Genomic DNA, 26,706 nt, shown 5'->3' with positions numbered 1-26,706 from the left:
CTTCTGCCATGCGAATGCCGGGGCAGAGCCATCGGGTCAGCTGGTCCACCAGCTGTTGGGCCACCATGGGGGGGGACTCCTGCGGGGCGTTGGTATTCCCAGAACCGATGACGGTGTGTCTCCTCCATGATATCGAGCCGCTGGAGTATGGCCTGCTTCACCTGGTCATAATCCAATGCGGCCTCGTGTGACAAGGCTTGGTAGGCTGCCTGGGCCTCACCGATCAGATTGGGGCCCAGCTGGGTGACCCACCACTCCCGAGGCCATGTGGCTGCAGTGGCCTGCCTTTCAAACGCCACTAAATAGGCCTCAGGGTCATCCTCCAGCGACATCTTCACCACCTTGGGTTTGGGTGGCTGGGCTGCCAGAAACATCGCTGTCATCCTCTTCATCATTGTCTCCATCCTCTGTTCTTGCGCCTCCATCATGGCTGCCATTACTGCCGGGTCCATTGTATTCCCTCTTCTGAACACCAAGTGCGACAAGGATGATTGGTGAGGTGACGCCAGGCCAGGAAATTAATGTAACACAACACAGGCAATTGCAGGACGAAACTGAGACGCAATGGTGCTCAGCTTTTATTAAACAAAAATAAACACTTTTCAAACAAACACCAAAAAATGGCACTTGGGCCAAAACAAAACAAACAAACAAATAATAACTGCACCAAGTATTGTGCTGGTAGTTCCAGCACGAGTAGCAATTGTTTTTCTTCTTGTTATTACTTTACCTCTCCTCTCTCTTACTCCTGTTTTCCACTCCCTGAACACTTCACCTGTGCAGCCAAACTGCAGGTCTTTTATATTATGGCCGAGGGGTTAACTATTACCCCTTGGCTATAGTCTGCACAAGTTTCATAATCTGCGTGACTGTCAGCCAGTTAAACAATCAGTAGCTGACAGTCACGCATTCTCACGAGGCATTTTTAAAACAAAACAAATAAATGGCGGACGGCACCTCGCTCGTCCTGCCAAACAATAATACATAATAACACTGGCTTTTACCTGTCATATATAAAATACATAAATAATAATAATAATAATAATAATAATAATAATAATAATAATAATAATAATAATAATAAACAAATACAAAATAATACAAAACATGCACAGGGTCTGGGAGTACCCTGTCACAGGCCTGTTACAGTAAATTGAATTGTTTCAGCTGCCTAACATCTGTAACTGTGAGATTTTCATGTCTGCCTGATCATCTGTAGAGTTTCCTTTTCAAGCTCAGGCAAGGCCTACAGTGACAGATGTTGTACAGCAGGTCTTTACAGATGTGTTCTTCCATATCAGCCTCATGCAGACACTTCAGCACTGTTGGCTTCTATGATATCCTAACAGGAATGATTTACTTGTTTATGTCTCAGCTGTGCAGATCAATGAAGTGCACAGTCAACAGCAGCTGGTAGTCATTTCTGTCAGAGAGACCCTTCACATGTGGAAACCAGAACCCAGCGGGCCTGGCTCACATCACCTGAGTGAAACCCTGGGCATCTTTTATAGGCTTAACCTGGGATCACACTGGCATTCTTCTATTCAGTCCTTTTTAAAGGGCCAATTGGCTTCAATATCTTAAACTTACAATGTGACTTTGTGATGAGGCTGTTAAATGCTTACAAAGCCCTGCATCACGTGTATTTCCTGTTTTAGATGTTACTGTAGCAAGCGTGTTTGGGGGGGCCGAATATCCATTGATATTGTCTAAAGAGGATTAAAGACAAAAAAAAAAAAAAATGCTGAAAAACTCCCAGTGGTTTTGATGTGCTTGTTGGCATTTTGTGTAGCATTCAAGCCAAATTCCCAATTACTAAACCAATAATGGAAGTGTGGATTTTATTATAATCTCTTGGCTGGCTTTATCTGTGGTGTGTAGCTGCAGCTACTGAACTTTTTTAATTGATTCTGAATTGTATACAAGTACCCAGCGCTTCTGAGGCAGTGATTGTCAGTCTCATGAAAATCAATTTAAATCCCAGAGTGACTTGGGAAAGACACAGGCTCTTGGTGTTCAGAATAAGTCATGCAGTCATGGTAGCACAGGTTTGCATCCTGGCTGTACTAAGTTGTCGCTCCCACAAGTTGCAGAGGTAAAATCGTCAGGGAGTCACCTCACCACGCTACTGTGGCCCCTACTGGACAGGTGCCTGTGATGGGATCGGAGAACACCCATTGGCCTTCAACTCTCATGTGGTACAATAATAGTAATTATAAAGAAATACAAATGATAAAGTATAAAGAGGACAATACCAAGTTACTCTGCTGAGCCTTGTCATAAGCTTGAAGCTTCTAATACAAATGAAAGCACATCCTAGTATAAACAGTTCAGATTGAAAATACACTATCTAGATCTCCTAATTTAGGGAGCAGTATATTTGAAGTCTATTTATAATATTTCTCTTTTGAATTGCTGTTAGGGCACTTTTAGTGCTATTTTGTACATGTATTTATCCAGGAAGAAATGTTCACAGTACCAAACTTTGAAAATCTGGTCCAAATAATACAAATCTGCTCATATACAAGTATGTGGTTGGAAAGCCCTCACTATAGAATGAGCATTTTGTCCCGAATGTACATTTTGTGTGAACTGCTCTGATTTAAACATGGTGTATTGTGTTTTGTAGGCCCAATGCAGAGACTTGCTCCAGATAGCAGACAAAAGAAGCAAAGGAATAAAAGCCTTTCTGCGGGAGCCAATGAAGCAGCGAGGCGAGTGCGCAGGGCTGCAACGTCGCGCCAGGAGAGGATATGGCCGGGAGGCGTTATTCCCTACGTTATAGGAGGAAATTTCACAGGTCAGTAATACATTGATAAACACTGTCCGCTTAGGAAAACAGGTGTTTCTTAAACCTTGCAGATTAAGCAGGATGGGCATGGATTAATATTGCTCTCACTTGAATGTTTTACATGGCCGTTGGTTTATTGTTTTCTTGGAGCTGTCTGTGTAAGGTTTTGGGTCTGTTATTGTCCTAATCGTATTGCACTTGCATGTTTAATATCTAGAAGAGCGGCTTATCCTATTGTGACGAACTTTGGTAAGGACACTGATGAACACAAGTTATCCGAATCTTTCTAATCGTCATGTTTTACCAGGTTGGAGGTTTGTGTACCTCCCATATTCACAATGTATTAATTTCAACACGTATTATTTTTGTTTGTTCAAAACAGTCAAAATGCATTACATCGTTACACTTCATGAAAACATCCCAGCTGTTGTGAGTATATAGTGAGAGGTAATGCAGTACGGCAGTCACAAGATTAACAAGATTCTCAGAGGACTACAGTAACCCTTATTCATTATTACTCAGTTAATTCACAGAGTAAAAAGAATAAACAGTGAAAAGCCAGGGGAAGTTAGTTATTAGCAATTTAATTGTAAAGCCAGAACACCTGGCATTCAAATGAACTGAGCAGCAGTAGTTTTACATGAGACTATCCAAAGACAACTGATGAAGTTGTTTTTGTGATTAAATCACAATTATAGCAAGTGAAAAATAATACATCTATATAGCCAAATGTAATTGTTATGATCATATATTGAAAAATGTAGAAGTGTTATATATGGGATTTTTAAAGTGAATATAGTTCGAAACCTCTGACCCGACTATACTAAGTCAGTCATTCGCTTTTAGTTTTTGAGTGGATTGTCTGCTTTGGTTCAGTGTAAAATTGACCCTGCTAAGTAAGGGGTTTTGTGAGAGTAATGTAAGGGAGAGCTTGAAAGATTAACCTTAATTGAATTCATCAAGATAAATGGAGGTTGTACAAATCTTCATTATGTATTGGAGAATTACCTGCAATCGCATTGAGAGACCTGCAGTTATTGGTATTATTATTGCAGACCCCTGTGTGGTGTACTGTTTTATGCAACGCTTTTTAATAGTAAAGTTTCTCTACAGTGGTGTAATGATATATTACACAGTGAACTGTACTTTACATTAATCTTAATAAATAAAAACTAGATTAAATGATGAAACTGTAATAATGAATCTAAATTGAATGTGTTACATGGTTAGCATCAGTGATGAATAAAGTACAGTATCTAGTACAGTATGCCATTATGTTTAGAATTACAACAATTTATATTGGATTTCACTGAAAGACAGGATAACTGTTAATGCTGTACAAAAATGCATACAGCAATGTACAGTGAAAATGTAATTTTAGTGGCATGTAAGAATGCCTGAATACATGATTCTGTTTAATACCCTAAATGCCTACTCTTTAAGCTTGTGTGATGCACTGTTGTGGCAATGAGATGAGGTCACTTCAGGACCAGCACATTTAAAATGATGTTTATTTAAATCCTTTTGCATCCTGCTTTGTAAAATACCCAGAGATGCCCTGACATGATACAAAGTTATAAAAGCTTTTAAGCTTCTGATATAGTTATCTGGCCTCCAGTGTTTGCAAGAGTGATAAAAGAAACTGGAACATGACTCTCCAGAGCCTAAACCATAAACCCACTCTGACTGGATTGAACCTCCAAATACAGAGTTAAAGGGGAGGCAATATTAACCAAAATTAGAGACTGGTTAAGATGGAACTAGGGAAGGTGTCATTCATCAAACTATGGTCTGGTCAGCTGGAAGTCATTGTAGTAGGTTTTATTTTTTTTTTATGTGAAAAGGGTAAAGTCAACGTGAATAGATTAACCATTTCCATAGTTTTTACAGTGTTTTCCGGTGTTTATTGGCTATCCACCAATTAAATTTTTTTTGTATTGGGTTTTATCGGTTAAAACCGAAAATCAGAAACCTATAATCCAATCCAGAAATCCATATAATCCAAGCACAATATGATTTGAAACAAAAGAAAGTAATCGGTAGATTTACTAGATTAAAAAAAAAAACAAAAAAAAAACATATTGACTTATTTTTTTAATTTAAAAAAAATGTGAATATAATAGGCCTATTCTGATTTGGCTTGTCCAACGCAAATGTAGAGGCCTAAAGTGTGTATCCTAGCAACATGCTAATCTACCGTACTAGCACTAAAAGAAGCGCACTCACACACACTCAAGGTTTTAATGCAAACCGGCAACAGGAGACTTCTAACTGGGTTCTAATTTGATGCATCGATTCATCAATATGTAATCGAATCTCGGGAAATTTAAGGACAGGTGATCAATAATCGATGCATCGATTCATTTTTGCACCCCTAAGAAACATACTGTATGTGTACAAAAGTGTTACCAGTAACATACATGTATGACAGTGTGGGGAAGCAAAAAAGGCAAACAGAATGCTTGGGTATATAGCCGAAAGCAGAGAGTACAAATCCAAGGAGGTTATGCTGATGAGATTATATAATGCACTGGTGAGACCGCACTTAAGAGTACTGTGTACAGTACTGCTCCCCACGGTCCCAAAGGGATATGGAGGCCCTGGAGAGAGACCAACAAAGAGCAACCAGACTAATTCCAGGGCTTAAAAGAGGAATGAGCTATGATGATAGGCTGAAAGAACTGAATCTATTTAGTATGGAAAAAAGAATTAGGGGGGACAAGTCTTTAAAATCATAAAATGAGTTGAAACCTAACCATTACTTTAAGTACAGTATAGAAACCAGGGCCAGAGGAAAACAGATGGAGACAGACTTTGAACAGAGGGCAGAAGGCACTTCACTGCAGGTGTTGAGGGTATGGAATTGGGTGCCTAGACATGCTGTTGGTGCCAAATCACTGGGACTCAACTTGACAAAGTTCTGAGATCAATCAGCTGCTAGGAACTGGATGAGCAGAGATGGGCTGAATGGCCTTCTCTCACTCAGAAAGGCTATGCTCTATTAACGGGTGAGTTGGTATACTGGTTTTGTGGTTTACTGCTGTATAGGTACGTTACGATATTGACATCGCTGCTGTTAGGCAGCACTGCAGATATCAACTTTAGCCAGTGGCCCTCACTATTTCTGAACACTACACTTCATATTGAACATTTTAAAAAACAAAAGAAAAAAGAACTGCATGCTGTCAGACATTGGAGTCCAGAATGGGATTGTCAGCAGAACAGCTTAGCCTCTTTAAATTGTAAAGTTCATAATGTTTTTTTCCCCCTGTTTGTTTTTAATCCAGGTACCCAAAGAGCCATATTTAAACAGGCCATGAGACACTGGGAGAAATACACATGTGTCACCTTCGTAGAGAGAACAGATGAAGAGAGTTTCATTGTGTTCACCTATCGGCCGTGCGGGTGGGTGGATTCTGCACGCTTTGCATTGCACAGAAAAACAAGGCATATTCTGAGCTCCTCAGACAACAGAATAACAGCCAAGACGTTAGCCATAGAACAGGAATGCTGTACATTTCCCAATGCATTGTCTAAAGTCAATTACAAGTGGAAGATGTAATTTCCTTTTGGTGTCCATCACAATATAATAAGTTCCATCTGCTGATCCCACTTGTTAAGCTATTGTATCCAGCAAAATGGAATCGGCATATGGGAATTTTGCAGTTCTAATACAGACTCACATACTGTATAGCTATGGCCAAAAGTGTTGCGTCACCCCATGGAATGACTAAAAACTATTTTTGCTTCATAAAGTCAAATGAAGACGCTGAATGATGTTTTGTTAAAATATTGAATTACATACTGCTTTGTAGTTTTCCACATACTTGACGAAAAACTGACAAAAAATGAAAAATGTGAACATTTCGAAAATCTAACATAAAATACTGTACTACTATTATGGCTTCTAGAATAATTTTTTATTTCATTTTGTAGTGTATTTGATTACATGATTAAATGAAAAATCTCAATTATGTTCATATAGTTTTTTTTTTTTTAAATGATGTCTAAATCCTAAAATTCTAGGTAATGCAAAACTTTTGGCCATAGCTGTACACTATCCATCCAGGATCTTAAACCCTTAAATTGTCTGTCCAGAACCAAGCAACATTATGCTATAAATTATAATAATTTCCTGCCAATCAAGGATAAGAAAATAAACTGTAATTTGTTTTCAAATTCACATAGAAGACTACATATTTTACTTGCAACGTAATTTAGTTTAATGTATTTCATGTCACTTTTAAACAGATTTTTGGTTCCTACTGATAACGATCTTAGTAATTTCCCCGAAAGTCATTTAGAAATAGAAAACAAAAGAAACTGCACAGAGCACATTTCTTTACTGTAATTATACAAGATAAACTTGTTTCCAGTAACGGCACTCCACGTGGAGTGCAGGATGCGCCCTATAGCCTGGAGGTCGCCGGTTCGAGTCTAGGGTATTCCACTGCCGACCAGGGACGGGAGTTACCAGGGGGCGCCGCACAATTGGCCGAGTGCCGCCCAGGTGGGGAGGGCTTAGTTCGGCCAGGGTGTCCTCTGCTAACCATGCACCAGCGACCCCTTTAGACTGGCCAGGCGCCTGCGGGCCTGCCTGTAAGCTGACCAGAACTGTGTGGACCTCCAACGCTGTAGCTCTGAGGTGGATGCATGGCGGGCCTGCAGAGTGAAAAGAAGCAGTCGGCACATGTTTCAGAGGACACATGTGTCCATATTCATCTCTCTCAAGTCAGCGCGGGCGTGGCAGCGCTGGTGGCAGTATGTTTAGAGAAGAATTGAGATTTCATTGCTTTTAACCATTACAGCTTGCTGCTGCTTTTAGGTGCTGTTCCTATGTGGGAAGGCGTGGTGGAGGTCCCCAGGCCATTTCTATAGGCAAGAACTGTGACAAATTTGGCATTGTCGTCCATGAGCTTGGCCACGTGGTTGGGTTCTGGCATGAACACACTCGACCAGACCGTGACAGCCACGTCACAATCATCAGGGAAAATATACAGCCAGGTATTGCTTTTGTATCTCTTCCTTGTACATAAATAAACATTATGTATGATTGATGTGGGCTGATAATTGTATGGCTATTATTATCGTACCCTTTCTATTGTAGTTCATATATACTGAATTATGTTTTTGGTTTTCAGATGTTGGCTGCTATGTATTGAGAACTAAATCAAGGCAGTTTGGCAAAGCTATATAAATGTAGTTCAGTCAGGTTCTAATTATGTGTTTATCTGGATTAATGTTAAGGTCCAGTTAGTGTAGAATGACCCAAATACCCCCTAAAAAGAACAAACCACAGTTCCAAGGGCATTTATTTTTGTTACAAATGTGATTGAATTTCCCCTAAAATAAGACACACTCAATAATTAAAACCTGGAAAGGGCAAAAAGTATATTGTGTGTGATACAATCTTGCATGCAGCAATTAGGCTTGACACCAGCAGCTGCATTAATACTTTTTGATTCCCAGCCAGAGCCTTTAAACAAATACTGGTATTTTGACTCCTGTTCTGCTAACCCCTTAGCTGGTCATTAAATGAGAATTGTATCACAGGGCAGGAGTACAACTTCCTGAAGATGGAGCCTGGTGAAGTGAATTCTCTGGGAGAGACCTACGACTTTGACAGTATAATGCACTATGCCCGGAACACCTTCTCAAGGTTGGAGTCTAAGGTTACGTCTCTTTGGTTCTCTACAATGTTTGTTAATAGCTACAATTTCCTGTGCTGTTTTCTTAGCATTTATATACTAATATGGAAGCAGGAAAATATAATCTCTTGAGAGAGGCCAATTATTTCAATGCAATGATTTGATGCGGATGAACCAGCATTGTCAGTAAATGAATCATATTTAGGGTACTACTGCACTTGTGAGACAGATTGCTCATATCCTAAGCATGCTTGCTAAAGAGGAGACAATTATCTATTCAGGGATACCAAGATATTTAGTGAGAAAGTAGTCCAAGTCAAGTTATCCAGCAACAAACGCCCCATCCCCAGTTGTACTGCTTTCCTAGAAAAAGGAGAACATTTTGGGGTACCAATCTACTTGTGGTATGTCTTGCTCATTAAAATATTCAGCATATTATTAAAGAGGAGATGATTACCTATTCAGAGATACCAAGATATTTACGAAGTAAAGGTTCTGAGTGAGGAAAAATGGGCAATACAATCCCTAACCCTAGTCTTGCTGTAAATCATTCGTTGTTGCCATAATTTGTGCCGGTACTGTATATTAAAACAAAAATACCACAAAGTCAAGTTTGGTTGCATATTCAATGTGCTATAGTTAAGTCAATCTTCCCACAACAGGCAACTAGATTGCTTTCCTGGTTGGATTAGTCATCCATCCCCTTCACGCAGTCCTTAATTACCATGGAAGTGAACATTGAATAATTATACATTTGCGTCTGGATAATTATGAAATACTATATAAGAAATATACACACTGTAGCTGATTGATCTCAAAACTTTGTCAAGTTCGGTCTGAAAGAATCCCATCAACAATATGACTTAGTAACCTATTCCCTACCCTCACCACTCTCTGTGTAGAAGTGACTCCAACCCTCTGGCCTAAGTCTATTTCCATTTAATTTATCCAGTTCTGTATGTGGTATAAATCTTTTGGGATTTCCTGGGTGGCTGTAAGTGTGTCTGCCACTCTCCCAAGCTTTGTGTCGTCTGCAAATTTAACAAGCTTGCTAAGTATCCCCCCAATCTAAAGCCCCTTTCACACTGGCATGATCTACCTGGGTCAGAACCTACCTGTGCAGGACCCGGTGTTATGCGGGTCGGGTACGCAATTTCACACTGCTTTTGCTAAAGCAGGGTTGACCTGGGTGACAGACGCAAGTAAACAATGTGTGTATCAATGCCCCGGAAGCAGCTTGTTGCTGACACCTCCATCCAAGCGTCTCTGAATTGAACTGTCGACCCAAATGTTGATTAGAGCAAATGTTTCTTCATCCCTGCTGCAATTTGGCTCATGGTGTGTCTCAAGCAACAAAAATATGGCTAAACAGAATACACAGAAACGTTCCTTGCAGAAGTGAAACTTTCACCGCAGACGTGGCTGTTTGTTATTGCGTCAGCTCACAAACGCCCGTGAAGCATTATGTCTCGCTCAACCCGGGTCAAAGCGTGTCAGTCCACATCCTGAGGTGGGTCACTGGGACCCGGGTTAACCCGACCCAGGTACGTGGTTTCACACTACGCAGGATTGTGACCCGGTTAGCCAGGACTTGGGTCTGGACCTGGGTAGGAGTGCCAGTGTGAAAGGGGCTTAAGTCGTTGATGTAGATTAGAAACAGTAAGGGTCCAAGCACTGAAACCTGTGGCACCCCACTGAGCACATGATCCCAGCTAGCTAGATAACATGTTAATACATATTACATGTTTGGTTAGAGGAGACTTGACTGAATGAACCCTTGTCAATATTGTAGTGCTACACAGAGACCAGTTAAAAATTGATTGGAAACTTAAAGAAAGTAGGTGCCATTTTTTTACACAGAGTGGTAGGTGTATGGAATGGGTTATCAAGCCACATTGTTGATGCTGAATCAATTGTGCTGCACTTAATTAAGTGAATAAAAAAAAGATTTGGGTTTAATCCAACTAAACGTTGCAGCCATCTGTCTTATGGTTAATAATAATAATAATAATAATAATAATAATTATTATTATTATTATTATTATTATTATTATTATTATTATTATTATTATTATTATTATTATTATTAATAAATGAATACCCTCTAAGAAGCAGTACTTCAAAAGCAGTAACACATTCCTCTTTACCTATTCAATTTTTCAATTAATTTAATTTTCTCAATCATCTGTATAGTTGACTTGTAAGAAAACAGACTTGTGAAGTGTTTCTTCAACTAACTGTAAAAAACAAAGTTTGTTATTATTGCCTAGTTGTGTAACTCTTTTATTACAAAGTAATTACAATAATTAAATTGCTACCAAATTGCTCTTCAAGATACCAACAGAATGGAATAATGGTGATAAAAGTTTAAAGCAACAACTTCCAAATAATTCGATTAGGCCATGATTTTGCACTGCCTTTGAGAAATCTGACTACAGTCGCCACCGTTTAGAACGGGTGCGTTTGTGTTAACGTGATTCACCCGCAATAAGCGATGGACGGTATAAACTCCCACACAATAACCTGACATTCAAAATGTCCCCCAATCACCAGTACAGTAATAAAAACAAACAAGCATGTATGCGATTAAAAAATCTTTATTAAGACACTCATTACACTAATAAAAAAAAAATATTAAAACCTACGAATGTAATAAAAAGTACAGTAATCCGTCATGTATCAAACTGCGATGGGACCAGAGTAAGGGCGGATATGTAAAAAGGCGGATAAATGAATCCTGTTTTAAATACCATTTATACACAGCTGTAACAATTACTATAGTCACACAATTATTGTTTTGAGATTCAGCTTTTATTAGGGAGCTCCCCTAAATACCTTGTTTAGAAACTTACAGGGTATTAATGCTTGTGACAGGGTAGCCGTCTGCAGTGTGGGTACGTGCATTCGCTGCTGAGTGACAAGCAGGAGATCAAGATGGAGGTTGAAGTTCATACACGCCGCAGGCAAACAGGATTTATTTACATATTGTAGTGCTGAGCTGCGGGGTTTCCAGGATATAATGAGACAGACAACAGTTCAAAGCAGTAGGAAACTGCTGTATTTATAATTTTTTTAGGTTTTAGTGAACAATGGCTCAACCTGTCTTAACTCTCTCTCTCAATTCTCCCACCGCCAGATCCCGCTTCTCTCTTTCAAACTGTCATCTCCACGCACACACCCAAGTCCCTCCCCCTTCCTCGCTCATTGGTCCAACACCCCCTATCTCTGACTGCTTGTGTCAGACCTGCTCCCACCCCCCTCAGTGACGCACTCACACAAAGGCAGTCTTTCAGCTCTAGTCACACAAGCACCAAAACACACAGAGAACGCTGACAGATCTGAAAAAAAAGTAACAGTTTACAAACACACATTATTTACAGCGTAAATAATGTGCATGGGATGTTGCCCTATTGATGGGTTCCTGCTGTTATTTGCTTACAGGGGTGTTTTTCTGGACACCATTCTTCCACGAAAAGATGATAACGGCTTGAGATCTCCCATCGGGCAGCGAATCCGCCTCAGTCAGGGGGACATCGCACAAGCAAGGAAACTGTATAAATGCCCAGGTGAGAGAACCTTGTGCAGTGTATTAGAATAGCACATTTTTGTTATTCCTTTGCAAAGGTTTCAGGTGACCGTGCTTTTTGTCCATGAGTCACAATCTCCAGCGTGGCTTCATTGTTCTTCAGGGGTCCGTTCTCTTTATGTACTCAGTTCACTTTATGCTTTAAAGTTACCGTAGCTAACAAAGCCATTCCATAACTCCTACAGGTTGTGTACTTGCATTTGTGTTAGGAGTCTCAAATGCCCTGTTTGAAAGAAACATATGTTATAGTAAACTTGTATTTTGTATTTTAAAACATGCTATGTGGTGGTACTGCACCTCCTTAAAGAAATCTCTGTTTGCAAGCTATTTTTTTGGTTAGTGTTTCATTTGCTTGGTCATTTCCTCTTTTTTAATGGCTTCTGTCCTGTCGTTAACCAACCAGCTGCCTCCCGTATTGACTGACCTGCTTTCAGCCAGTAACATGCTTTGACACCGCTGAGATGAAATGACCCAGGAAGTGCAAGTCTAAACAGAAAACCAGAGAATAAGGCATAAAAATGGAGAGGTTCCTTTAGCCTAAAGTATTAACAGATATCATGTTGTAAAAACGGAAACATGTGTGCTAATGGAAGTCCAAATGGGTAAGATTTATGGAGTTAGCTATAATTACTTTGTAAAGGCTTTTCTTCACTGGGAAACACGGTACATCACAGACTGCATTAAGAAAGTGTCGGTTCAAACATAAATACAGGCATAAAGTTCCAGTCGATTTTAACGTAGTTGTGATATTGATTAAAGCTGCATTGGCCATCGACAGAGATTTATATTGTTGTCCTGGATTGCATTCACAAGCAGTGTCTGTGTACATTATAAGCTTATATTTAAACCCATACCCAATACACTACAGAGATTCAGTGATGTATCCTGTTTGACAGAAAAAGACAAACAAACTTCCATTGTTTTTCTCTTTGGCACAAATATTTAACGTCTTTTTACTTGTTTGTAGAAATGCACTATAGAGAGAGTTAAGAAAAGTGGATAAACTAAAAAGAGATGATCTACTAGGTTATAAAAATAGAGATAAAAAGGTCAAAAGAGTCCCATTAGTAATGACTTACTCTAAACTTTTGCCTAATATTTCTAAGATTGTTTGGAAACACTTGCGGATTCTACATAATTCAGAAAAATTGAAAAAAGTATTTCTTAAGGCCCCAGTTGTAGCATTCAAAAGTGAAGCCAATTTAGGTGATATTTTAGTTCATAGTAAACATAAAAGAGTAATTGACAGAATAGGTTCTACAAATACTTGTACTAGTACATGTAAATTGTGTAAATACATGGACAAAAGTAAAAATATAATTAAACATAAGAACAACACATATCCACTAAAAACTAAAACTAGTCCTCTTCCTCTCGTTCCTTCCTTCCTCTCTGTCTCCTTCTCCTCACCTCTGTCTGCGTCTCTTCCTCCTGCCATATGGGGAAGATGCCAGGGGAAATGTGCCATGGCTCCCCATAATTAAAGCACCACTCCTCCCCCCACAGGCAGGTAAGGCAGACTTGCTGCGGCTGCTGTCTCCTTCCCATCCTCCTTTTTCCTCCCATCCAAATGTAATAATAAAAAAAACGAAAAAACGAAAAAAACTGCAGTACTCTCTTCTGACCTGAGTCCAGGAGGAGCTGGTTATCACACCACTGCCACCACATGTGACAGGGTGGCTGTGCGGTGCCGTCAGGTCAGAAGCAGGAAGGAAACTGACACCAGGTAGTACTGCAGTTCAAAACAAAGAGACGCTGCGCGCCGTTTTATTTAAATAACAAAAATAAATAAAAAGTTCAAACAGAAAAAGACTGTGCTCGCAGAGCAAAATAAAAATGTTAAACAAAAATAATCACTAACACAAAACAAAACAACACAGGTCAGGCTGGGCAATTGCTGTCACTGTTCCTGTGTTACTATTTTTTAAGTTTCGTTTCTCTCTCGCTCCTCTCACTCTCTACGCTCTCGCTCCTAACACCCACCCCGTGTGCAGAGAGCTGCAGGCTTTTATGCAAGTGACCATCTCCCGATTAGCAACAAATTAATCATTTAATATTAATTCAGGAGATGGCCACCTTCTGCACAAGGTTTTTAGTTTGGATGGGGCTACCCATCCACACTACTAAACAATAACAAAAACCTGCTGCGTTTCGGCGTCATATATAAACACATTTTTAAATATATACAAATAAACAATAATACGGCTTTCACCGTCATATACATACAATAATAAATCATAACAAACAAATAGAAAACAATAATCTGCACAGAGGTGGAGGGGGAGACCCCGTTCTAAAAATAAACAAATAAATAATGTGTACAGGGCTCCTCGCCCTGTTACAGTGACCCTGACAAGAAAAATCACCCTGGGCTCAACTTAAACGCTACCATCCTGTGTAGCACCTCGTTCGACTCGTAATGAATAGGGCTTTCGAGAAAAAAATACCAGGAGCACCTAACTCTTTTGGCAAGTTGCCAGATGGGCGGTAAGTGACAAGTTTTATTCAAACTTCAACCCAACCCTTTACCATGTAGGAGATGGTAGGAGATGCAGGTTCTAAAATGTTAGTATTGCTGTAAGAACCTTAGCTGCCACTCTTCTACTCCCCCACTGGTCATTAACCCCCTCTGAAATTAGAATTTTTAGGTATTTCTACTAAGTTTAGGGCGAAATAATTCACAGAAAAATCACCCAAAGATTTTTTTTGTATAGATGTTGATGAGATCTACAAGAATAAAAAATATTGGTATCTGCGGATTTTGGATTTTTGGCAGATTTTTGAAGTTGCATTTGTCATGCATTCAAGCATTGCTTATGGCCACTTTGTGAGACTAAAGTACCACATAGTCCTAACCGAACTGGTGTTCTTCTTCAATTTTGCATTGTCTTATGTTAGATCTAGAGTAAAAAGTGACAGGGTGTGCTTACAGTGGCACTAGCTTGGAGCTGAGGGGTTATGAACTTGTGTGCGGAACTTGGATTTCTTTGTTACAGTGAGACATTTGAAACTACCAAAACCTCACTTGCTTTTTAAAAACTATAAACTGATAGAAAACACAAAAAAACATTTCATGATCTTTATGACATGATTACTGTACCGTATGCAGTTTCCAATCTCACAATTTCCTTTGGTTGTGAGGTCTGGTGTTGAAAAAATTATGGAAAATTCACTGTTTTTCAAAATAAATGCATGTCTTCTGCCATCTTGACAATGCAGTGTGGTTGCCATGTGGTTTTGAACACTGCTCCATGCGGCTCTCCAGTGTCCTGGGCCCATGCATACTGGCAACTGACACATCCTGAAGAAATAGGACTTGGCCTATTGTGGCAAGGCAGAGGTTCCCTGCCACTGAAGACTTAAACTCCAAAGACTTTCAGGTGTGCCTGCCCAGGAGGCTTAATTGACTGATTTTGGCTCTTTGACTCTGGCACCCGTCATGGTCCCAGTTTTTGTCCATGTCATTTCATCAGGTCAAGCTGGCACGTAAGCTAAAAAAAGAAAAGGGTTTGATGGCAAAGCCTGACCCTAAACATGGTTGGACTTTGTTGTAAGACTGCGTACGAGTCTTGTATGAAGAACAAGAAGTGAGTCACATATGTCCAGAGGTAATACAGAAAGTGAGGAAGCCGAAGCATTTAATGGATGTTGACCTTCACGAGGCCCATTGTACCTTCCAAGAGCGATACCCCGACAAGAAGATTGGGTTCTCGTCATTTGCAGCTCTGCAGACCAAGTGGTGTATAAAGCCTAGGGCTTCTGGGACTCACACTGTGTGCGTCTGTATGTACCATCAGAACGTAAAGTTGATGTTAAAGGCGTGTGGTGCTCAGGAGGACTACAGAAGCTTCCTTGGTAAGACTGTGTGCTTCCTTGAGGAAGAAACTTGTAGGACAGGTGCTTGTGAAGAATGTCCTGGTGGTCAACTCCTAGAGGAATACTTTAATGGTCTGGAAGGTCTGGATACAGTTGACAATGTTGTATTCCATCAGTGGGTATACGTTGATTGCTCCAACCTGCTAACTTTGACAGAGAAGGTTGAGGATTTCAAAAGAATCCTGGTTCAGAAACTTCAGAGCCTGCAGAAGCATCATTTCATCACCATGAGTCAAAGCAACTTCCTGAGGTGCCTGAAAGAAGATCTGAAAGAGGACCATGCCATCAGTCTGCTCGATTCTGCAGAAAATTATAGTTTTGTGATCCAAGACGCTTCCAAAGGATTTAATTGGGACAATTCTAAGGCAACACTCCATCCGTTTGTGTTCTACTTCCGTCGGGAGGGTGAACTTAAGCACATGAGTGTTGCAGTGATGAGTAATGAAATGTAACACTCCACGTCGACAGTGTATACATTTCAGAAAGAGTTAATTCCTTTGATCAAGAGTAGAGGTCCCTGACTTTAAACATATACATTACTTCAGTACAAGAATCGCAAAAACTTGTCCAACCTTAGCTTTCATCAGCAAGACTTTGGTATCACCACAGAATGGCATTACTTTGCCACATCACACAAAAAAAGTCTGTATATAAAGTATTGCATTATAAAATATCACATTACAGAATATCATAATACAGATAAGAGCAGTTATGAAAGTATAAGATCAAATTCAAGTAAGAACAACATAAAGAATACTGTAAATTAAGTAAGAGCAAGTTTGACTAAGAGCAGTTAAAACTTATAGTAGCTATTTGCTTGTATGAGTAAAGTCCAGTAAGAACACATAGTAAGTATAATAAATGGATGAGAATGATTTCAAATAAGAGCAATTACAAAAATGTGAGTGGTTACCTATAAGACTAAAATCAAATACAAGTAAGCAGTTATAGTTAGGAGCAGTAGTTGAGTGCGGCAAGGTATGGAGCAATTCAGTGCAAGTACAAGCTGATGCAAGTACTGGTACAATTGGGTGTTATATAGTCCAGTATGGTCGAGAGTTGTGAGGTTTACAGATGCTGTCTGAACAGGTGTGTCTTGAGGAGGCGCCGGAAGGTGGTCAGGGACTGAGTAGTCCTGATATCCTTGGGTAGGTCGTTCAACCACTGAGGGGCAAGGGTGGAGAAAGAGTGGGCTTTGGAGGCGGGAGAGCGGAGTGGGGGGGTATAGCTAGTGGAGGAGCAGAGGAGGCGAGAGGGGGTGTAGGGAGAAATGATGGAGATAGGGGGGAGCAGAAAGGTCAAGACAGCGATAGGCGAGTACAAGACTTTTGAATTGGATGTGAGCAGCGATAGGAAGCCAGTGCAGAGGTGTAGTGTGGGAGAAGCGAGGAAGGGAGGAGACAAGACGAGCAGCAGAGTTTTGGAAGAGCTGGAGTGGACGGGTAGCAGAGGCAGGAAGGCCGGCCAGGAGGGATTTGCAGTAGTCGAGGCAGGACAGTACCAGGGCCTGAACTGGGAACTGTGTGAAGTAGTTGGTTAGGAAGGGGCAAATTTTGCATATGTTGCTGAGGAAGAAGTGACAGGAACGTGCCTGAGTAGAGATATGCTGAAAGTAGGAGAGGGGGTGTCAAGGGTGACACCAGTGTTCTTGGTGGATGAGGAGGGAGAGAGGGTGATGGATTGAAGTGGAATAGAGATAGAGAGATCTGATTTGGAGAGGTTGAGTTTGAGATGATGAGAGTGCTTCCAGGAGGAGATGGCAGAGAGACAGGTAAAGATACTGGAGGATCTGGGCATCATCAGCATAGAAGTGATATGAGAAGCCATGGGAGGAGATGTGGGGACCCAGGGAGTGGGTGTAGAGGGAAGACAGGAGGGGTCCCAGTACTGAGCCTGGGGGTACACCTGTCGAAAGAGGGTGAGCAAAGCCACGCCACCCGGTATATACGCTCGGAGAGGTAGGAGGGGAACCAGGCAAGAGCAGTGGCAGAGAGTCCCAGGTCAGCAAAGAAGGACAAGAGAATAGAGTGGTCAACTATGTCAAAGGCAGCAGAGAGGTCGAGGAGAAGGGAGGCGGCACAAGCAGAGAGTAGAAAGTTTATGACGGAGAGCGGAACAGTTTCAGTGGAGCGTGCCGGCCGAAAACCAGATTGGAGGGGGTCGAGCAGAGAATGTGTTGACAGGAAAGGAGAGAGCTGGTGGTGTACCACTCGCTCAAAGGTTTTAGAGAGGAACAGGAGGAGGGAGACAGGATGGTAGTTCTGGAGGGATGAGGGATCCAGTGAGGGTTTTTTTTAAGATGGGGGTGATGCAGGTTTTTTGAAGGCAGAGGGGAAACAGACATAGAGCAGAGAGGTGTTGAGGAAAAAGGAAATAAATGGGAGTAAAGCAGGAGCTGCAGCCTGGAAGAGGTGAGTGGGGAGGGGGTCCAGAGCACATGTGGTGGGTTTATGGCTCTGGAGCAGGGAGCAGAGATTGGTGTCCGCGAGGAGCGAGATGGAGGAGAAGGAGGGTAGAATAGTAGGGGTTGCAGAGGGTGATGGGAAGAGAGTGAACAGAGGACAGGGTATGGGTGGGGTTCGCGTAGTATGGTTCTTCCCTGAGCATTATGTTACCAAGCAGGCTTTGGCCAGTTATTTTGTACACTACAGTATGTTACCTACAGTACACTAAGAATAGGCAACTCAAAGTACAGTTATGGTTAAAGCACTCCCACCCTAAGAACATTCGCTGTTTAACATAATGCATTGAGCTGGGTGTTTATTTGTTGCTGCTAGATTTCTTGCTGATAACCTTCGAATTTGAGGATAGGTTTCCTGTTTAAGGGAGCACAAAGAATCTGCTCAATACAGTGTGTAGTGTTACAGTCTGAAGTGTAATTTCATTTCTGTTCAATAACTTGTGTAGACTTACAGTCTGAAGTGTCATCTCATTTGGTTTCCAGTGTGTGGAGAAACGCTTCAGGATACGACAGGGAACTTCTCAGCCCCCGGATTTCCAAACGGCTACCCTTCATATTCACATTGCGTTTGGAGGATCTCCGTTACTCCAGGGGAGAAGGTAGGACTTACGTGGAATTATAAAATAATTCAATAAATTGTATGTGTTGCACTTCCGTTAGCTACATAGGTCTTAAATGTGCAGTTTTGAAAGAAACTATTCATTTTACAACATGATATCTGGTACTTCATTAGGTTAACAAAAAGGCTGCATTTCCATGTCATGAAATCTATTACACTTGCACTTCCTTGGAAGCCTGTTACTGGCTGAATGTCAGTCAAGAAGGGAAGCAGCTGGTTAGTTAATGACAAGAAAGAAGCCATTGAAGGTGTGGGGAAAATGTCGCCCTCCAAGTACAGTGCTCCCTCACTATAAGGCTCTCAATTATAACGCGCCTTGGATATAACGCTCCTACAGCATGTCCCCCAATTCCCTATACTAGTGATTCATGAAATATTTCTACAGTACATACAGTACCGGTGTTGTCCAAACTGTAAACAACTTCTCAGTCTAACTTCTGTTTCTGTCTCTCCCTTTTGATACAGTATCTGAACTGAAGAAAAGCTGCGCTGGCACTTATTCAGCATTCGTTTTATAACTAAATAAATATTAGGCCTATTACATGGTTATCTTTCCTAATGTATTTATTTTTTTGCTGCGAGAGGAGCTGCAGCTTTCTCCTGGAGACGAGACGCTTCAGCTTTGCTTCAGCCCCGCTCCGGCAGCCGAACCTGGGGCGAGCCCATTCCCTCTTCCCCTCTCCCGACCCGTTCTCCTTCTCGCACTTGGTTTGCTTGTCTTTTGCTTCGAACTGAACTCACGACCGCCGTTTAGCCAGGCTATTTATAGTTTAAAAACTGCTAATTTAAAATAATCCACAAGTGGGAATGTTACCTTTTTTTTGATTACATGGTGCTTTATGCATGGTTAATTTACGGAAAGTTACATTTTTTCTTCACTATACGTGCATTATAGAGAGGGAGTTATTTTATTTTGTATTTTAGTCAGATGTGTGTTGTTATGTGTCCCGCGGCACCTCCACCCCTTCCCGAGACCCGTGTTATAGCGAGGGAGCACGTACAACACTGTCTTAAATGGCTTGCAAACAGAGATTTTCAACCTAATGCAATGCCAGATATCATGTGTATTATAACATGTTTCTTTTAAAACATTAGAGACCTTGTAACAGGGCGAGCAGCCCTGTACAGGATTTGTTTATTTTAGAACAGGGTTTCCCCCCTCTGCCCGTGTTATTTTGTATTTATTTGTTTGTTTGTTTATTTATGTATAAATGTGACGGCGTAACGTTTGTTTGTTATTATTTAGTAGCGTGGATGGGAAGCCCCATTCACACAGTATTTAGAAAACTCATGCAGAAGGTGGCCATCTCCCGAATTAATTAGGTGATTTAATCTGTTGCTAATCGGGAGATGGTCACCTGTATAAAAAGCCTGCAGCTCTCCAGCTCGTGGTGGGTGTTAGATTGGAGAGCGTGAGTGAGAGGAGTGAGAGAAAAACAAAACTAAAACGAAATAACACGGGCGGAGGGGGAAACCCTGTTCTAAAATAAACAAATCCTGTACAGGGCTGCTCGCCCTGTTACAGACCTATATAACGAATGGAGGTGCACAACAGGTAAGATTTCTGGAGTTCACTTGCCAGCTACAATCACTTTAGGAGCTGTGTACTGTGTGTAGTGCACTACTCAAAAAATATAGCAAGAAGAAAAGAACAAAATCTAAACATATTGTCTGTGTTTCAGGTTATTTTAAACTTCACCACAATGGATTTATTCAAAAGCCGTCTTTGCTGGTATGATTACATAGAAGTACGGGATGGATACTGGAGAAAAGCCCCACTACTGGGTAAGGGTTAATGTTGCCCAGTTATTCCTGGTATGCACAACAGATTTGTAATATTTGTATTGTATTATATAACAGTTTTATGACCTTTTCAGAATAAGACACTATCACATCTCATTGTGCTGCTCTGCAGCACCTCCAAGCACAGACTAAACCCCAAATAAATTTGTTTAATTAAATGAACAAATCCCTCAAAAAAAGAACATAGGGTGCATTAGTTCATGTTTGAGTTCAGGTAATGGGCACAGTGAGGTAATCAGGTAAAGGATTACTGGATCAGGCATCTACCGTTACTGATGTCAAAAAATGGAAGATAAAAGGATTAAAGCTTTTAAAAACTATTAATGGTTGTGTCCTACTCTATGAGAATGACTGTTGTGGAGTATGGTTAAGAAACTTTTAGTGACCTGGGGGGATGTGGGAATGGGTTAGTGCACTCCAAAAAAGAAAAAGGATAATAAATATGTAAAGCTACAGTACTTAAAATAATTAATATTAATACCAGTGAATGAAAGTGCGTGGCAGGTAAGATTTATGAAATGGTGTTGTGAGCTAAAACCACTTTAAAAATTGTGAAATAGTCTTGAGTAATATAATAAGTAATATAATAGTAAGTAATGAAATTACTTATCTTTGGCCATTTTTATTTTGTAATGGAGGAGATTTTAACAATAATATATATGTAAGTAGGTCAAAACAAAATGGCGAAAATAAAACTTTGGTAACCTGGATAAGCAAGCGATCTAATTACTGCGTCAGCAAGCAGTGGTGAATACAATCCTGTAATAGTGTACTCAGCCATGTAGAGAGATGATAGCAGTGATTTTGTCCCTCTAGGGAGATTCTGCGGAGATAAAATTCCAGAACCAATCCTCTCCACCGACAGCAGGCTCTGGATTGAGTTCCGCAGCAGCAGCAACATTCTGGGCAAGGGATTCCTCGCAGTGTACGAAGGTAGGCATAGCAGGGTGTAGTCTCTGTTTGTCGGATTATAGACAAAAGCAATCCGAAGTGTCTATAGGAGGCTAAGAGTGTATGATAAAAGTTGAAATATCAAGACAGACAGATGGAGGAACAGATACGATCAGTGCTTAAGGGTGAACATTTTTTAAATCAGGACCCTAAACTAGCAAGAATCAAATTAGCATCAGAGAGGAACATTATTCTTCTGAGTAGCTATTTTTATACTCTAAATTGCTTCATGGTTGAATTGAAATAGACGTAAATGCCTTTGAACCATCCTGTATATAGGAAAGAAGAAAATAGAGACACTGCCATCTAGTGGATTTTTAAAACTTTTTTTTGTTTCTAAAACATTTTTCATATTAATACAGGTGCCAAAAATACTGCATTCAGTTATTTATTTTAAATAATTATTAGTTGATTTTAAGTTTTGTTTGATGATATCAGGGCTGGATATATACAAAGATCTCCATTTAATGGGCATTAAAACCTGAAAAGAGTAAAAAGCACTGCTTGTCTGTCCGTCGTCTGTCTGTGTCAATGATCCCCCCCGATTGTATATGCTTGAAGGAAGTGGGTGTAACAGTAAGTGTGTCCTTTATGATCAAGCTATTTGCGGAGGGGAAATCAAAAAGGATGTTGGGCAGATCCAGTCCCCGAACTATCCAGATGACTACCGGCCTTCAAAGGAGTGCATCTGGAAAATAACTGTATCAGAGGGGTTTCATGTGGGACTCGCATTCCAAGCCTTTGAGGTAATACCCAGTCCACAGTGATCCTATCATTTCTGTTGGCTTGTGTTAACAGCTATACTAGTGCAATTAAATCTGCTGTTGTCAACTTCAGTGTGCTGGAGATTTGATAATCTCTTCTTCGGTCGACAGAGATTTTAGGTCAGATACCGCACAAACTAGTAACGAGCAATTTAAGAAAGTTGTGTATCACTAGTCATGTAACATTACTGGTTTTGTTTTCCTTTAACAAACAATAATATACTATAAAAAGCATTTTGGTGGAAAGGCATTTTTAAATCTGGCTCATTGTGTTAATGTTCCTCTAAACTGCTTATTGATTTTGTGTCTTGCACCAGTGACCCTAAGCTCATGACGGCGTGGCATGCATTGTATCTGGTGAAAGTAAAGTTTTATGGTTTCAGTTTGCTTTTGTCAGTTTCTTTTTTTTTTTTTTTGGTCGCTATTGTTCAGTGACTATGTAAAGCCCTGCACACTGCTGCAGAATTGGAAAGTATTAACTGTGATTGAACCCACAGCTGTCTCAGTTGCATACCTTGTTTATAAATCATAAGGTTACACTTCTAAATTTGAAACATTTTGAATAAGGACTATATCAACGTAACTTCAGTTTGTACCATTATGAATTTTATGAATTTCAATCAATTTTGATGGGAACTTCAGTTTCTGCTCGGACCAAGAATAAGTTATGCCTTCACTTAAATGTATGCACACAAGATATGTATCTGCTAATCATATTTCCATTGTCAGCTTCAGACTTTAAATACATGTTTAGATGACAGCAGGTTGTGATTAAACACCCTAGACTAAAGTATGCAACTAAAAGGCTTTTGAGTGCATGCGTAATTATGCTTCTGTTACAGATTGAGAGACATGACAGCTGTACTTATGACTATCTGGAGATCCGTGATGGAGAAGCTGATGACAGTCCTTTGATCGGACATTACTGTGGGTATGTGAAGCCAGACGATGTCAAGTCCACCTCCAACAAACTATGGATGAAGTTTGTGTCTGACGGCTCTATTAACAAAGCTGGCTTTGCAGCCAATTTCTTCAAAGGTACCATGATTTTTTTTTTTCATTGGAATGACATTTACAAAGTGGAAATTATCATTTAAAGCTACAGTGTCAGACAACAATTTGCCAGTTTATAATAAAATGTTTTATTCTAGAGGTTGACGAGTGCTCAAGGCCAGACAATGGCGGGTGTGAGCAGCGCTGTGTGAATACTCTTGGCAGCTACAAGTGTGCCTGTGACCCTGGGTACGAGCTTGCTCCCAATAAGCGAAGCTGTGAAGGTATGTGGAAATTCAGTCACTCACTGTCACCAATATTGCATTAACAAGCAGGCCTGAAAGCTTCTCCTCATAAGCCCCAGGAGCGAGAGGTTAGTAAACTGGCCCAATGTGCCACCCAGATCTTTTTCTATAATCCTTTAACCAGATGCAATTTTTGACCATTCTATTGCCTTTTTCAATGTTTTTTCCCCTGTAACTTTTAGCTATGTATCATTTTTAAGGCTGCGACCTTTTAAATATGTAAACATCCATACTATAAACTAACATTAAAGAGGAAATGTATTTGTCCGACCAAAAAAAAAAAGAAAACATTGTGTTGCACTGCTTTTTGGAAACAGTTTAAACATGAAAATGATAATACAGTACATCACCCTGCTCTTGCAAAGTAAACACATTCTCAGCCTTGGAACCTTGAAGGACTGGGCCGGGACAACACAAATTGCCTTTAGAGACATATATAAACAAGTGAATAGATTAATAACAGTTAACCCGGTATTAAAGATCTCATTAAAATAGGGGTTGTCTGTCTGTGGTGCTCTCATGAATCCATTGTATTAGACCTCTTTCAGGTTGTCCATTGAGCATTTGTTATAGCAATGTTTTACTGTGATACATTTTTCTAGATAATGTTATTGACATGTTTATCCATTTTCCTCTGCTTTAAAGCTGCATGTGGTGGCTTCATCACCAAGCTCAATGGCACCATTACAAGCCCTGGGTGGCCGAAGGAATACCCAACAAATAAAAACTGTGTGTGGCAAGTTGTGGCTCCTGCCCAGTACAGGATCTCCTTGCAGTTTGAGATCTTCGAACTGGAAGGCAATGATGTAAGCAGTGCCGTATTCATAAACTGTATGCTTTGATGTGTAGCAAAGTGCATTTACCAAAATACATCAAGTTGCTAAAATATTTTGGTGAGCCATTAACTGATAGGCTCTATTTTAATATTTTAAACAGTAGTGGTCATTTTTACCCCAGAGGAGTAAATAAGTAATAAATGTTCCATCCTAGTTGTTCTGCATTCCTAGAAAATAGATTTCTTTGTTAAAATATGGGTCACAATGTTAGATTCTGTTTAATTTCCTAATCATTTCCACTTTAGAATTACACTTTTAGTATCCCTTCAAAAATCCATTGTGAGCAGCCCTCCATTAACATGCTATTGCTTTTTTTTATGATGCACTACATTAATGTGGATGAGACTACATGTGTGCAACAATTATGTAAATATAGAAAACATATTTTGATTACATTTTGAATTAAGAACCTTACACTGGACAGACACTACTGTATAAACACTACATGTTACCTCTATATTTGATATGCAGATCAACATTAAACGGTTAAACATTTAACTCCTAATCCAATAATATCCGTAGTCAAGTTAAACAATTTCTGAAATCTCATGGTTTACTGGTGGTTTTAGTCTACTCAAGATGTGGGTCAGAAATGTAATATTTTCACCACCAAGGGGCATGTCTGGAGCGTTCTGTAACTAATGTTTTACATTCTACACAGGCAAGAGTTGCTCAGCATTGCACAAGTTTAGTCAAAGAGGGTCATATGATATGGAATGATTCATATATTGTTTTTAGGTTTGCAAGTACGACTTTGTGGAGGTGCACAGTGGGCTGTCTTCTGATTCAAGGCTACATGGCAAATTCTGTGGCTCAGAAAAGCCCGAAGTCATTACCTCTCAGTTCAACAACATGAGAGTAGAGTTCAAGTCGGACAACACTGTGTCTAAGAAAGGCTTCAAGGCCCACTTTTTTTCTGGTATGTGAACATTTGTTGTTGCCAAGGATTATTCCAGAACTTTAGCATAATGTTAAAATAATGAACTGTGAGTGCTCATCCCTCTGGTGTGGTGAGACAAGCTCTCTGTTACCTCACAAGTGCAGTCTGTTAACATATCTTTTGCATGCATGCATTGCAGACTGACACTGAGCATAAGAGTTCCTCAGAACAAAGGGACTGAAAAAGAAAGGCCTGAAATTCATGTTTCTTTAATTGAACTGGCAAAAATCAAATAAATGTGATTCTTCCTTATACAGGATGTGCAAACTTGCATTATGGTTTCAGTTTCAAGTCTTAAGTGTCTTTTAAGAACTAGAGACTTTCTAGTGTGGGCAGATTGCCTAAGTAATTAATTTACTGAGGAGTGGCCAATTTGTATGAAAGTTGCCCATAGAGGAAAATACAGGCTTACATCCTTTGCTTGTTTAAGTCATCAGCATTTTTTTGGCATACAGTACAGACCCCTATTTTAATAAGGTATTTGCATGCATTTATAACCATTATTACAAATTTCTGTGTTCATTTAAACTCATTTGATATTTATCAAGAGCTGTTTCATTGTGTCTTGGGTGCAATTAGCCAGCAGTAATAAATACCCATGTTTATGAAGCGAAAGTTCAGAATATGGAACATGATGGCAGTTATTATTACTACAGTATACATACACCCTACACAGATATCCCAATGTGGATAGCTAAAGACACACTACCTTCTCATACCAAGTGATCTGTTAAAAGAGATGACTGCATCAGGAAAGCTGCAGACTTGCTAGTTTTTTTTACCTTGTTTTACTGCATGCATATAGTATGACTGTACTAAGTAGGTATCTACTCAATATTGTTTTTATTACGTCTATTATTTCTCATTTAATTTTAATATTCAACAAGTTAAATATATATAAACAACTCACAAGTATCTTAAATCTTAACAGCAAAACTGCTTATTCAAGTTTAGCTAACACCTTTATTCACCAAGCCAGTATAAGAATGACCACTGGGGCTGTACAAGAGCACCAGGAGTGTCTTCACCCTTGAAACGGTGAATATGTCTGAGATTTCCCATGCAAATCTCTAATAGACTCACTTTATAAGGGAGGATTTAATATGGGCTGTATTCTCACCTGGTAAAGGAAC

The 26,706-nt window shown here is 40.0% G+C and overlaps 1 protein-coding gene across 1 annotated transcript in view; it reads left to right on the top strand.

Annotated features, from left to right (window-relative positions):
* The window catches only part of LOC117415906 (tolloid-like protein 2), a 112,069-nt gene that overhangs the window by 62,679 nt on the left and 22,684 nt on the right, over positions 1-26,706 (top strand). The window contains exons 4-16 of the mRNA XM_034026822.3: positions 2,630-2,800; positions 6,079-6,196; positions 7,617-7,795; positions 8,345-8,450; positions 11,881-12,005; positions 18,846-18,961; positions 20,664-20,766; positions 21,601-21,717; positions 22,336-22,481; positions 23,342-23,537; positions 23,651-23,776; positions 24,443-24,603; positions 25,372-25,552. Of these exons, the coding sequence (XP_033882713.2) occupies positions 2,630-2,800; positions 6,079-6,196; positions 7,617-7,795; positions 8,345-8,450; positions 11,881-12,005; positions 18,846-18,961; positions 20,664-20,766; positions 21,601-21,717; positions 22,336-22,481; positions 23,342-23,537; positions 23,651-23,776; positions 24,443-24,603; positions 25,372-25,552 (1,845 nt within the window). The remainder of the gene's footprint in view (positions 1-2,629; positions 2,801-6,078; positions 6,197-7,616; positions 7,796-8,344; positions 8,451-11,880; positions 12,006-18,845; positions 18,962-20,663; positions 20,767-21,600; positions 21,718-22,335; positions 22,482-23,341; positions 23,538-23,650; positions 23,777-24,442; positions 24,604-25,371; positions 25,553-26,706) is intronic.

This window comes from Acipenser ruthenus, chromosome 7, assembly GCF_902713425.1.
Source record: "Acipenser ruthenus chromosome 7, fAciRut3.2 maternal haplotype, whole genome shotgun sequence".
Taxonomy (NCBI): domain Eukaryota; kingdom Metazoa; phylum Chordata; class Actinopteri; order Acipenseriformes; family Acipenseridae; genus Acipenser; species Acipenser ruthenus.
The sequence above is the reverse complement of the archived record's forward strand: the minus strand, read 5'-3'. Positions and strand labels throughout refer to the sequence as shown.